The 14,990-nt window shown below is 43.7% G+C and overlaps 1 protein-coding gene across 12 annotated transcripts in view; it reads left to right on the plus strand.

The window, feature by feature from the left end:
* The window catches only part of CNBD2 (cyclic nucleotide binding domain containing 2), a 53,972-nt gene that overhangs the window by 13,762 nt on the left and 25,220 nt on the right, over positions 1–14,990 (plus strand). For 10 of the 12 annotated variants that reach the window (XM_011366554.2, XM_023534429.1, XM_011366553.2 and 7 more), the window contains 5 exons: positions 446–499; positions 4,547–4,710; positions 8,590–8,746; positions 9,262–9,416; positions 11,269–11,407. In XM_011366554.2, coding sequence (XP_011364856.1) covers positions 446–499; positions 4,547–4,710; positions 8,590–8,746; positions 9,262–9,416; positions 11,269–11,407 — 669 coding nt within the window. The remainder of the gene's footprint in view (positions 1–445; positions 500–4,546; positions 4,711–8,589; positions 8,747–9,261; positions 9,417–11,268; positions 11,408–14,990) is intronic. The other 2 variants (XM_023534427.1, XM_011366549.2) reach the window with 1 other exon arrangement.

Raw genomic sequence — 14,990 nt, forward strand, 5'->3', positions numbered from 1 at the left:
TGCTTTGTCCTGAAGATGAAATGGAGTCGATAAGGAAGATGTACTGTGCCTGGCTTGTTACAGGCATGCAGTGAGGTTGGCTTCATTTCTTCCATCTTAATCCCTCCTTTCTGTTTTTTCCCTTCTATATTTTCCTATTTGTTTGCTTCTTTTCCCTCTTCCTTTCTTTTTCCATTCTTCTTCTTTTTCTCTTCTTTTCCCTCTCCCCTCCCTCATCTTTCTCTCCCCTCACACTAGTATATTGTCGATGCTGCACCCAAATCTTGTGCTGAGTTGGGGCTTTTGAGAGGAGGTGGCCATGGGAAGCCCAACTGCTAGGAGGTTTCCCAGGGCTCCCTGCCTACTATGGTGGTCCAGTTGCATAGAGAGGTTTCAATGCAGAATTATAGTAGCTGTCTTGCTGATCTTCCTTTCTGTCCCCTACTTTTTTTTTTTTCTTTTTCAGAAAAAGAAACAAGGCCGGATCACATTTGATACCATGGACTTTGTTGCAGAGTCGGTATGCATAGTTCTGACCTTGATGTTGAGAATTTTCTTTCAGCATCATAGCCTGGAAGGAGCACCGGGCTGGGCATGAGGACAGCTGGGTTTGGTTCAGGTTCTGTCACCAACCCAGTCTGTCACCCTGAGCTAGCCACTTAGTTTCCTCATCTATAAAATAGCTGATCTCAGTGATCCCTTCTAGTCCTGGCATTTTAAGACTGTGAGTCCTTCTAAACTCATTGTTGCTTTACAGCTTGAGCAGAACCAGCAGGAGAGAGCTCCTGCACTCGGATCTGTGGGAAAACAGCAGAAGGCAAAGCACAGGATTTGAGAGCATGAGACAGAGAAGAAAAAATCAGAGTAGTAGGAAAAGCCCTGGCCTGAGTGAGAATTCTGGCTCAAACTCTTTGAGAGACACTGGGCGCACTTGTCTCTACCTAGGTGTAGAATGGCCATTCTGATAAGGAAATGCCATACCCGGATGAGGCTTTGGATTGTGTGACTTGTTCTCTGAATTTCAAGGATCATGGTGATGTTCTCAACTTCTCCCTACCAAATCCTGGATATTAATTAAAATTTCAAATTACATTTAAAATTTCAAGGGACCTACCTATTTATAGGGAAGATCTGAAATTCTTACCAGTGTAGACCTGACTCAACCCTGGCCTGGAGTGCCATACTGGTTTTTCTGTCAGGGAAAGGGGGCAGGACAAAGCTTTATAACTGTTACCAGGACCACTTGTCACCCTGCCCCACCTCTTTCTCCCCTTGGAGCCTATGTGTGACTTCTGTTGTGACTTCTGTTGCCTGCCTCTCCTGAGCATTATCTAATTTCTCATGCCTCATTATGTACGAAGCATAATTAAGTCATCCAAATTCTGGGTTTCTTTAACATTCCAGACTGGCCAGTGTCTGACACTGGGCCTAAAATTTACCTAAAATTTGCCCTTCAGATAGGAGAAACTAGGGGCTTCTCTGAGAGCCACAGAACTCTAGAGATGAAAGCAATTTTGTGCATAGCAGTAGAGGGAGAGAAGAGGGTACAGAGGAAAAATCCATTATATAAGCAAGGCCTCTCAGCCTCCTGAATGAGTTGTGTCTGACTCTAGCTCCAATAGGGAGATGAAGAGTAGAGACCCAATTTAAAAACATGTCTTTTGAGTGAGTAATGGGTACCGGTTTCTTTTTAGGGTGATGAAAAGGTTCAAAGACTATTGTGATGGTTGCACAATTCTGTGAATACACTAAAAATTCATTGTATTGTATAATTTAAATAGTGAATCATATGGTATGTGAGTTATATCTCAATCAAGCTAATACACACCCACACACACATTTATGCATATATAACCTGCCGCTCAGGAAACATTTGGATTGTGACTGGATTGTGACTAAACTTCACTATAGCCATATTGGGACTCTGCTAAAACTAAACTTCTCAAGAAAAATCCTTGGAATTATAGAGATTTAGAATTTAGACTCATTTATTATAGCAATTGTGAGACTTTGGAAACAATGGGTGCATTTCACATAACAGTTGTAAAAAGAACATTGAGTGCAAAATGAATTAAATAAATGATGTCTGCAGTCTGACATGTAAATAAAACGAAAACAATTCTATATATATTTTGTGGGCGCATGTATAAGTATATATTAATGTATAAAGATGGTAAACTCTGGTGGTGGAGAGCAGATCCAGATTAGACATGATATGGTACAAAGGGATTTTAACCATCTATATTCTGATTTTTAATGGAAAATATAGTCATGTATTACTTGTGTTATTTTCAAAGAATTTATTTATACATTAGAAAAAGAGAGGAAACAAGTATACCGGATGTTAACGGCCAGCTCTGGGTGCTGGGTTGAAGGGCAGTCCCCCTTTTTTTCCTTTATCCTTCCTGTATGCTAGAGGAACACAGCGAGGGGACTGCTGGCATGAAGCTCGTGAGGGTGAGCGTGCTGAGAAATGGTGTTCAGGAAGCAGGCTGGGGCCAAGTCTTCCAGGCCCTGCTTGAATTATATTCCCTTTTTTTTTTTTTTTTCCCGAGTCCCTAAGGTAGTCCTAGATCTGTCTCTGGTTATGAGGAATACTAGGTTGTATAACATTCTCACCTGCAGTTAAGGAGCTGATTAGGAGTTTAGGTCATGATAAGTTAAATAACAGAGTCAGTTCTATAGGAACCCAGAAAAGGAGCTTTCTAAGGGTTGGGGATAGTGAGGAAGATTTCCTGAAGGAATCAGAGCCCCAAATGAGCCTGAAGCATCAGTTCGGTTCATAGAAGCCAGGGGAACCAGGATTTTGTTCTAAATGGACCCTGTGATAGAAATCCCAATGGATTACTGATAGCAAAAGAGAGTTAGAAAGGAGAAAGATTGGATTTAGACCATGCAAATGGCCAACAACACTTCCGTAGCCCTTGCCGTGTGCCAGGTACATTGTAAGCCTGCTATTTATACATATAGTTTCTGCTATTATCGGATAGGGGAACTGAGTCTCAGAGAGAAGTGACTTGTTCCAGGGCACACAGCTCGGAAATAGGAGGCCAAAGTTCAGATCCAGGCACCTGGCACCAGAGCCCATGAGCTTTTAATCACTGAGCCACACAGACTTTCTGAGTAAATATGCAAGGCTTCGGATTTGTTGTTCTAATGTCCAGAATTCCTTATCATGTCTACTTTCATTTAGTTTCTGTGACAATTACTATTCTTCAGCACTGCCGACATTCATTCTTCCCATAAATGTTATCTTGAGCACCCACTACATGTGAGGCGTTATTCTAGAGTGGTAGACAAGATAGATGAGGCCACTATCATCTGTACATTGGGGCTTATATTCTCGCCTACCTTTGTCCCACAGACCTTTCTGAGATAATGGAAATATTCAGTAGTTTGTGGTGTCCAGTGTAGTAGCAGATACAGGTAGCTATTGAGCACTTGAGTGACTGAGGAACTTATCTTTTATCTAATTTAAATTAAATAGCCACATGTGGCTGTTGGCTGCCATATTGGACAGTGCATTCTAGATTGTGCGTTTGTGTGTGAGAGGATAGGAAAATGACAAATATACACATTAACAAAAAGGAATAAATAATTTCAGAAAGTATTAAATGCTTTGAAGAAAAGGATTCAGAGCTTATAGGGTGCCAGGAACGGGGCCCTGCTATTTTAGCTTAGATGATCCAGTAGGGACTCCTGGAGGACATAGGAGCTGAGAGCAGAATAGGAAGGAGGGGCCAGTCATATTCATGGGAAAATCCAGAGGAAGAACGTTCCAGGCAGAGGAAACAGCCCAAAAGGACTGCAAGACAGAAGTGAGCTTGGCACCTGTAAGAGTCAGAAGGCTAGAGACCAGAGAAGGAAGAGGTGAAGCAGGAGATGAGGATGGAAGGGTGTAGAGAGGTAGGGAGTCAGACCATGTGGGCTCCTAGGCTGTGGTATGGAGTTAGGATTTTACTTAAGTGCAATGGGCTGCCAGTGAGGGTGTTAACCCCTTAAGTACCATTTCCTCAGCAGATGGGAGTGGTGGGTGAATGGGTAGATCTGCTTGCCCACTGGTCCAAGAGTTCTGGTTCATGAGAGTTAGCTAATAGTCTCTGTAGGTTCTCTGGTTCTTAGTCTTCTGTAGCATGCAGAGGTGCAGGCTGAGGCAAGGGAGGTGTCCCCTGACTGCAGTGTGCATGTGCTAAAGGACCCCTGGAGCCCAGGGAGCCCATGTTGCCTGGTGCAGGGAGACAATGAATGGCAATGGCACTATGGTTAGTAGCTGGGGATATAGGTCGTGGCATGTAGCAGATCTAGGTTCTAATCCTGCCTGAGTGTCTTTATCTGTCATTTGGAAATAATAATAGTGCCTCACTTCTTGGGCTGGGCGAAGATACAGTGAGATGGTGTGTGTTAAGATGCATATGCCGGTGTGTGGCACACAGTAAGCACTTACTCCATGTCAACCACTATCATGCGGGGAGTGGGAAAGTATAAAAGCAGGAGTGTGGGGAGTTGCCCTCTTGCCCATGGGGGAAACTGCTGGGTTCAATGTGTCACTCTAGCTCTCTCTTTCCAGGGTTACTTCCCTCTAAAGGCCATCGAGATAGCACAGAAGAAGCCTTCCTGGAGGACAGACCAGGAGATCCAGATCCTCTGTAACACCTTGCAGGTTATAGGGAGCTACCGGAACTACTCTCATTCCCTGCAGCTGCTCCTGGCCAAAGTCATGCGCTTTGAACGGTCAGTGAGGGGCACACCCTTTGGCTCCTGGGCTGGGGCTGGGCTGGGCAGAAAGAGTCAGGCTGAGAAGGCCATGGCAGGTCTGCCAGCCTCTCCATGGAGTGTCAGCCATGGAAAGCTGTCTGCCAGTTCACCTGAGTGCTCACTGTTATGAGTTTATTTCATGTATTTATTGAGAGTCTACCCAGAATTAAGAAGCCACTGAATCTGGAGAAGATCTGGTGGGAACCTCAAAAAGGTCCAATTCCCTCATTTTTCAGATGAGAAAACTGAAGCTCAGAAGGGGAAAATGATTCATCCTAGGTCACCCAAATAAGTAGCAGAGCTGGTACTCAAATCCAGGCCCTAAAAACCAGAATAGATCACAGGTGATTGTACTACATCCATATAGGAACCAGGACAAGGGTCTTGAACTCAGATGAGAAAAAAAAAATTGTACCTGTATTTTCATTAACCTCTAAATGAAATTTATCATTTCCTTCAATCCTGGGTATAGGTAACAAACTACTGTAGTGTTAGATATTCTTATGACTTTTTCACTAAAAGAAATCATGGATATTTTTACATCGTATTCACATTCCTGTAGATTCTTGAAAAACAGTTTATGTTCATTGTATCTTTGAAAATATGGTAGTTATTAGATATGCTGCTAGATCTTATTATTTGATACCTTAATAAAGATGCTCATTTATTACTATATTGCAAATATGGGTTTTCGTTAACTATAATTCTGATATATTTTATTTTATACATTTAAAATGTTATTCTGTGAAGGTTTCATCAGCTTGTCAAAAGGCCCATGTCACAAAAAGTGACATGTAAGTACCTTATACTAGAGAAGTTTAAGAAGTGCATGTGGAAATATTGCTATTTCCAGGACATTTCACTGGCTTATGGGGGACAGCCTAGCAGAGTATTTGAGGTAAGGCCTGTCTTGAAAATCCAGGATGCAAGGTTTGTGCCCTGATATCTTCCTTCATGGAGGACATAATCACAACTAAGTACAGATTATGACCCTTTATGAACCATGCAGGATCCATTCTGCAGATAATAAGCCATGGGGGGAGATAACTCTTTAGCTGGCTTGACCAAGAGAGTTTCACAGCAGAGGTGGCATTTGAACAAGTAGATCTGACAGGTGGAAGTGTAGACAAGGACATTCCAGGCAGAGGGAACCATCTGCTTTGTCCTAGCCCAGTGAAGAAGAGCAAGTCATTGCTATCTTAAAGTAAGATTCTATGGCAGGCAGAATGGTGTCATGGAAAGAAAAATAATCATGGAGCTAGAAGCTCTGGAATTTAATGCCATGTCTGCCCTGCTGTGACCTCAAGCAAGCCACTTAACCTTTCTGAGCCTAGTATCCTCATCAGTGAAATGAAGGTAATAATATGGATTTTATATAGATCAAAAGAGGGTCGTTGTTAAAGCCAGTTATTGATTATTGCCTGGACTGGGAATTAGCAGATTAAATAGGATCCTTCCAGTGGCAAGTTGCAAGGCAGAAAATGCATCCCAAGGAGATGCATCGGTGGCTCATGTATCTGAAAAATCCCGGGATAGTCCTCCAGGTTCAGGCTCAGCTGGCCTCAGGGGCTCAAAGTCACCAGGACTCAATGTCTGTTTGTCTGTCTGCCTCCATCTCTTGGTTCTTCATAGCATAAGCCACCTTCTCAGCTAGACTCTTTTCTCATGGTGGCAAGATGGCTGCTCCAGCTCCAGCTCCAAACTTCCATTCTTCTGGTTTCAGTCCATTGGGAAAGAGAGACTATTTTAGTCCCTCCGATCAGAGCCTTGGGATCAGTTTTTCTTTTTTTTTTTTTTTCTGAACCAGATTGGCTCTGCTTGAATTATCAGTGGGTAGTGATGCTCTGATTGTCTTAAGAGTCAAGAAAGGGTGTTTTCCCCAAAGCAAAATCAGGGTGCAGTTGGTAGAAAAAGGTGACCAGATGCTTGGCATAAAAGCAATAGATGTCTGCTCTAGGAGATTCAGATTCTAGTGCTGACTCAAGTGTGACTCATTGTGTGACCTTCAACAAGCCGTGGATTCCTCATCCCCAAAATATAGATTGAGCTCGATGGCCTCTGAGGGTCTTTCTGGCTACAGCTCTAGGAGCCTACACTTGAATGAACACATGCTCTTTCATCTCCAAAGTCTTATTTCCTGGCTGAATGTGCCTGCCTTCTTCCATCTGGTCATTGTCATCTGGGCCATCTCCTCTTTCTTACATTGACAGAGCCTCTGGTTTGTATCTCAACAAACCAGGCTTCCCTCTGGTTTGTATCCCAACAAAGTTACTCACTCCAGCTACTGGCTCCAGCCTAACGTAGTTCTCAGTCCAACTGTCCTCTGTTTCCTGCCCCCAGGAGTTTGCTGCAGGGTCCTAAGGTCAGGGGGCACTCTGGAAGCTCAGAAGAGGAGATGCTACTATGGGTTGAGTCAGGGAGGGTTTTCTGGAGGAGGTAGACCTAAGCTGGACCTCGAGCTCCTTTAAAGACTTCGAATAGGTGGATAAGAGAGGAAAGGCCATTCCAGGCATTGGAGCAATGTGAACAAATTGATGGAACAAATTGATTAACACTTGGCCTGTGCAGAGGGTTGGCTCTTCTGCTGCTTGGTAGCTCAGTGAAGAGGGGAAGAAGACAGAGGAGGACCTGCTGAGAGAAGTGCAGAGAGACTGGAGTTATGGGAAATGGCAGCAGACTGGAAAACACTGAATCCTGCCATTGGGGCACTTCTACAAAGGCCACTGACTCATCAGATCTTGGCAGAGACTAAAGGGCAGACTTTGGGCTTCCCATTGCCTTCTTGGTAAAGTCCAACTTAGCCCAGCTTTTGAAGTCCTTTGTGATTGGACTGAGCCAAATTTCTCTCCCACTACTCCCCTGACCACCACCTCGTCTCCCATTTTCCTCTCTAATGGAGCTTATGGTCATTCCTTTGAAAGTGCCATGCTTCCAGCCACCTCTGTGCCTTTGGACATGGTGGTCCCTCTGCCTGGGATGCACTTCCATCTCTCTCTCTACCTGGATGACTCCAGAAACCATCCTAGCGCTTTCTCTGACCTTCTTAAGCTGGGTTAAATGTCCCTTCTCTGTGCTTCTGAATTAGCCTGTGCTTACCTATTGTAAAGCATTTTTAAATTTTATTTATCTCCTGTACTTGGCCATAATTTTGAGAATGAAATCTGTGTCCTTTACTGCTGTGCCTGACAGACACAGTTGGAATTTATTTAACTTACTGAATGAATGAAGGAAATGAATGAATATTGAAAGAAGTGAGATTTGAGCTTGCATTTGAAATACAGAAACTTCTCTCTGAGCTTAAGCACTAACTCCTAGTTTGCTCTGGACCTGTGTACTTCTACCCCAAAGGTTCCCAGTTGGGTAGTGAGTTCTTGGGGACCGTAATAAGACCATTTATCTGTCTCTTTCTAGGTATACTCATCTGCATTTTACAGGTAAGAGAAACTGAAGTTCAGAAAGGGGATATGAGTTGTCCAGTGGCAAAAGCTAGGGGCAGAATGAGAATTGGGATCCTGGTCCGGCTCTGAAGCCAATGCTCTTAATCAATTAGCTACTCATCCATTGCTTTCAGCATTCATTTATTCATTTATTCCATGACATTTACTATGTTCCTAAGCAGACTGACAGAGGCTCCGCTCTCAGGAAGCTTCTAACAAAGGCAGGTAGTATACTAGATAAGTGTTAGTGAAGAAGTCCAACTTGATGGGGCTGGGACTGGGCTCTTCTGAGGTCCCTTCTGGTCCCAGTCTGTGCTTTTGTACTCCAGAACAAAGAGCACAACCAGTCCAGATCTCCTCCCAGCATGGACCGGGCTCCGTATCGCTACCAGATCAACTGGCCATGTTCTTTTCCCAGGTTTGGTCGCAGGCGTGTGATCATAAAGAAGGGGCAGAGGAGCAGCAGCTTTTATTTCATCTATCTGGGCAGAGTTGCAGTGACAGAGGATGAAGATGGCAGCAGTGCCTTTCTAGACCCCCACCCATTGTTGCTGCACAAGGGTGACTGTTTTGGGGTAAGCATAGGGGAAGGGCCTGGCTTCCTGGGGTGGGGTTGGGGTGTGAGAGGATTCCTGCTAGAACCTCTCAGCCAATTCCAGTCCTGTCTTATACTCCGTCCTGCCTTATACTCTTGTGCAAGTCACTGCCCAGAGCCCTTACCTGTCAAATGCCGATTGAAGTGGACCAAGTGCTGGCCAAGGACAGCCTCTTCATTTGTGATGTTTAAGGAGTATGTTCCCTAGTAACAATATAGTGACTCCTCAGTGAGGTGTCTCCAGCTTCCTTTCTCTGGCCTGATCAAGCTTGTTGCCTCTTTTTCCACAGGCAGCGTATTAAGAGGGAGGAGTGGGCCCACAGAAGTAGGGAATGAGCAGGACCACAAGGTGGGCCAGGAAACCCACAGCCTGGGGAGGAGAGATTTCGGAGGGCGGAGGGAAAGGGTGGAGATGGAAGCAGGAGAGAGAGGTGCAAGGCTGCAAGCAGGAAGCCATTGGTGGTCTCTCACTTGTCTTTGCCTTTTTCTACCCAGCAGGAAGTGAGTCTTCTGAGTTCTTCAGTAAGGAAGGCCACCGTGGTCTGTATGGAAGAAACAGAGTTCTTGGTTGTTGACAAAGAGGATTTCATTGCTAATAAGCTGGAACAGGAACTTAAAAAGAATGCTAATCATCAGTTTGAATTTTTTAGGTAACTTTATCATTAGCCAGCACCTTCCCCCTAGGTGTTTATTAGATGCCTAACTTTGTCTCAGGCCTGGTGGGAAACTCTGGGTGCTGTTCTCTCTGCCTGGAATGTTCTTCAGTACCCGCTTCCCATATAACTTCTCTGTCTAGCAAACTCCTACTATACCTTCAGATCTCAGCTCAAATATCCCTTCCTTGTGGGATAGTAATATTAGAATGACTAACATTTACTGAACACTTGCTAGGCCAGGAAAGACGCTAAGCCCTTTGTACCACCTGCCTTATCTAATCTCACATTCAGGCCTGTGAGGATGTTTCATTCTCCCCAGTCTATGAGTTAGGGAACCAAGTCTCAGGATGGGGATGTCCCAGAATGTCTGATTTCAGAAGTCCCTGGCCCTCACTGCCCCACTTCACTAAGCAACCCCACTACCCTCACCCTAGAATAGAGTGTGCCCCCTCAACGCTTTTATCACACCATGTTTCCTTAAAACCCCATCCAAACTGTAATTCTTGGTTATATACTACTTTCTTTATAGTTTGTTTGCCCCATCAGACAGTATGGTGGCAAGGCCAGATCTGCTCTTTTTCCACTGTAATCCCCATCTTGTCACAGTGCCAGGCACATGCGGGCACTTATGTTTAGTTACTCACCCTTAGGAAAAGAGTGAAAGTCAAATGAAGCGTCTGCGCTGGCACTGAGAATACAGGTTGTAGGTTGCAGGCTATAGAGAAGCATGAGGGACAGAGGGTCCCTGTGGACTAGAGCTGAGAGAGAGCTTCATAAAGGGGCTAGAGCCCAAAAAGAGGTGAATTTATTCCCCAAGAGAGTAGTAGTTCATTTGTTCATACAGTGAAAAAATAGAGCTGGGTTCCTTCCAGTCTCAGCTCTTAGGCTTATGGGCCACATGACCCTAGATAGGTCATTTCACTTCTCCAAGCTTTAATCTTCTGCTCTGTGAAATGGGGATAATGATTCCTCTCTTTCAAGGTCATTGTAAGGATCAAATGAGATCACAGGAAGTATGTGGTCCAGTGCTTGGCACATAGTAGGTGCTCCTTTTGTGGTGTCCCCACTTTCCTTCCAGTGTCTCCAGACCCTCTCTTTGTCTGGATGTGGCACCATCCTGTTCCCCTTTGGTGCCCTGGATGAAACTCAGTGCCCTCAGTGCCCCCAGTAATGCCCGAGTCACTAAATTCTGAGCTCGTAATCTGTTGGAGCAGTGAAAAATCTAAGATGATTGGTAGTACCCCCATGAGGGCGTGTATAGGGAAAGGCAAACCCGAGTATGCGGTGTGTGAGGTCAGGGGAAGGGGCAGTCACTGCGGTGGGCCTTCAACCACAGGGAACATTCTGACAGAGAGAGGAGAGTCCAGATACTTCCCCAGGACTGAATATTTGGAGCCAGAGGAGATAGGCGGGAGTGAGCTGTCCAAACCAAAGGTAGGGCCAGGACTGCTGCGCTAGGGGGCAGAATAGCTGGTGAGCTGAAGCGAGGCACTCTTGGGGTGTTCTTAGAACGGGAGTGGCTTAGCAAGCCACAGGGTTGAAGGGGATAGAGCTGGAGAAAGTTCTGGAGGAACAGAAATGAGAGATCACACAGCTGGTGGTTTACACTGGTGTATCTGAGGAGCAGCAGAGGGGCATGGGCTGGGGGGGGGGCCTGGAGAAGAGGGCAGAGGGAGCCAAAGTGGGAGGTAATAGACTGGCTACAGGCTAGGGGATAGGAGGGAGTGTGAAATCTACCTCAGACATCTGCAAGAACAGGAGAACATGCTCCCTTTCTGGAAATTGCTAAGAGCTGTGCAACTACTGTGGTGGAGGGCAATGGATTCTAACAGGCCTTTCCCTTCAGGAAGATGGATCTGTTTCAGTCATGGTCTGATGAGAAGGTCTGGGAGCTCGTGATCCTGGGGAAGAAAGAGAAGTTCTCGTATGGGCAGCTGATCTCAAAAGACTTTGTCAATTTGTCCTCCATCGTGTTTATCTGCAAAGTAAGAGGTCTGGGTTGGGGGTGTGAACCTGGGAAGGGTAGACCTAGTATGACATCTTGTGGCCGGAAGGACGAGGTCTGAGCCCTGTTCTGCAACACTGCAATTCACGGCCTTTTCTGAGTTCCCATTTTCTAGCTACAAAAGGCAAGTGACACACTACCTCCCTCAGCTGGTTGCTGTGAACTTTAAGCTACATAGCTGTTATATTAGAAAGAGGGTCAACGGGGTGCCCACATCTTGAGCTCATAGATGTATTTATTTATATACAGATACATATTTAAATTATGCATTTGGCTCTTGAGTCTTAAGGATGCCAGATCACTTTTTAAGATTATAATCTTTAAATTGTAAAAATGATTATGAGCATATTATAAAACTTTCTGGAAAGAGGGAAGAAATCACGCATAAGTTAATCACCTCAGAGTAGATTTTAAAAAAGTGGAATTGTGTGCTATCATCATTTTTATGGCTCATGCTTTCCAAAAGGAAGGATCCACTATATCTAGCTCCCAGCAACATCATCTTCACCTGTGCCGCCTTACCTCTGCCAGGCTTGCCAGTCACTTTCACAAGTTTTCCAATTTAATAGATAGCAGTTGCTGCCTCTTTTATATTTATATTTTTTCTGATTACTAGTGAGATTAATCCTGTTTGTTTATAATCCATACTTTGCCTTTGCAAATTGCTTTATGTCCTTTGCCAACTTCTCCGTTGGTTGATAATGAAAACCTAACATTTCCTGAGCACTTACTGTGTACCAGGCTGTGTGCTTCACTTGCTGTATTTCATTTCAGTCTCTCAGCAGTGAGACTTGAAGGAGGTTGGTATTATCATTATTACCATTTACAGAGGAGGAAACTGAGGCAACAGAAAAGTTAAGTGGCTCATCCAAGGTCACGCAGTTGCTGAGGGAAAGAGGCAGGGTTCCACCCAGGTCTGTCTGACTTCAGATATTTTACACACACTCCTATCCCCTAGCCTATATCCCATCACCTAGCCAGTCTCCTGTCACCTCCCACTTTGGCTCCCTCTGCCCTCTTCTCCAGGCCCTCCCCTCCAGCCACGCCCCTCTGCTGCTCCTCAGATACACCCATGTAACCCACCGGCTGTGATCTCTCACTTCTGTTCCTCCAGGAGCTTCTCCCTGTTCCATGCCTCACTAAGCTATTACCATTCCAAGGAACATTCCAAAAGTTCCTTACTTCAGCTTACTGGTTATTCTGTCTCCTAGCCCTTCAGTCCTGGCCCTGCCTTTGGTTTGGGCCTTTCTGTCAATTATTGACTCTGCTCAACCCTAAGTAGTGGTCCTTCTCCTCCTCCTCCTCCTCTCCCTCCTCCTCCCCCTCCTCCCACCACCACCACCATTGTTTTGAGGCTTTTTGCTCCTGTGCTAGGGGTTCTACTAGCATCATTATTTTTTTGTTTATTTGTTTTGGTTTATTTTGGAATAGGTAATAATACATTCACATGGCTCAAAATTCAAAAGGATTAAAAGAGTGATGAGTCGCCCTTCTTCCTCTTTCCCCTGCCACCCAGTATTCCTCCCTAGAGGCAACCACTGCCATCAGTTGCCTATGTATCTGTCCTGCATATATACCCTCTGCATATATAGGCAAATGCATTTGTATATGTTTTTTTCATTTTTTTCATAAATGATGTCATACTACACAGACTGTTTTGCACCTTACTGTTTCATTTAAGAATATTTTTTCCATATTAGTACATAAAGAACACGTTCATTATTTTTTTCCCACTTGCGTAGTATTTTACTGTATGGTTGTACTTTAGTTTATTTAACCAGCTTCCTATTGATGGATATTTAAGTTATCTTAATATTTTGGTATTTCAAATAGTATTTTGATTAATAACCATGTACATAGTACCATTTCACCATAAATCTTCACCATAGCTCTACAAAGAAGATATTATTATTCCAAGTTTACAGTTGAAGCTAAGACACCTTAAAAAATGCCACCCAGCTAAGGAGCAGAGCCAGAATTCTGCCTGCAAACTTTTAGCATCTCCCATATATCTATTGTTTACATGTTAAGCCACCGCAGACATTTGTTGAGCTTTTGCCAAGGTCCAGGCTTGGAAAGGATACAAAGATGGAAAAGACTGGTTCTCTCTCCTTATATATCTCCTCCCCTAGATTCTGAGCATAGACAAAGTTGTCAGCACCAACTGCCAAGTGATTAGTGCAAACTCTGCAAGTTATAAGAATTCAGGAGGGAGAGCGCTCAAAAGGTAGAGACTTTAAGGAAGGCTTCCTGGAAGAGGTGAGATGGGAGATGAGCCTTGAAGTATTGGACCATTAGACAAAAGGAAGGAGTAAATTGGTTGTGTGCTGAAGCTGGCACATAGTGGCCTTCAAGAGCTGAGTAAGTTTTCAGGAATTCTCTGAGTCGGTAAACACTATAATTATTAAAAATTAAATTATATAAGCCTACAATTAAATACATTGGAAACAAGAGTAATAAATACTGAAAACTCATCATTTTTTAATGATGTTACTGCATTTGACTATTACCTATGCTCTCGAGGTTATTTATGTCTACTGCATCTATATGGCAGAAATACTATACAGTTGTGTCCATCTCTTCTCAACTCCATGTTCAATGACTTCACATTGGTAGCTTAAAATCAGCCATGGAGGGCAGTATTTACACAATGGAAATTGGCAGACACACTGTATCAGGTCTTGATTTATGGCTTTGCTAATTATCTTAAGAAAATTATAGAGAAAATGTTTATAATGCAGATTAAATTTAATAATAGGCAGGGTCTGTAGCCATTACACTGTTAAGAGAATAAGAATGAGAAAATATTCTTCTAGTGTTTAAAAAGTATTATCTGATTCATCATAGAAATTACTCATATCATAGATTACCAGTGAAGTTCTGATATACATAGTGATAAAGCTAAAAGAGGTTTCAATTTAATGAATATAATTTATATGAGAGTGAGATATAGTTTACCAGTGGATTACAAATCAGATTTAATAATATTTAATTAATTGGGAAAAGAGTGGACTGGGATACAAATTTGTTTGTCAAATCATGGTTGAACTGTGACTACGGATTGGCCATGGACACAAGAGTTCAGCCAAGGTCAACAAAAGCATTGTGATAATCAGTTGACTATATGAAATCTCCAATAAAATATAGTGTATTTTGTTACTATTTATAAATTGTGTATAATGCACCCTTTATAACAGTAAAATTTATAGACTTGCATACATTTTCCTAGAGAGCTGGTTGTTGAACTTAGCACCACCATCAGGGGTGTGTTTGTGTTATTATTCTGGGTTTGATCCCAGAGAACAAAGTCAAGTCTAGCTAATATACACAGAAAGGGGTTTTTTGCAGGATGTTAAATGGCTAGCAGATTTACTGGAGGGAGAATGTGGGAGGCCGGAAGAAACAGACCTAGACTGAAAATGACTCCCAACAACTCCAGATCAGAGTCCAGAACTGGACTGCCATAGGTGCTGCTTCTCCTGCCACGTTCAGGAAGCCCGTTGTATAGCCACTGCCTCCACTAACAAAGTGGATGTCCGGCAGTTCCAAAACCAAGCCTTGCC

Source organism: Pteropus vampyrus, unplaced genomic scaffold (genome assembly GCF_000151845.1).
Source record: "Pteropus vampyrus isolate Shadow unplaced genomic scaffold, Pvam_2.0 Scaffold125, whole genome shotgun sequence".
Lineage (NCBI taxonomy): Eukaryota > Metazoa > Chordata > Mammalia > Chiroptera > Pteropodidae > Pteropus > Pteropus vampyrus.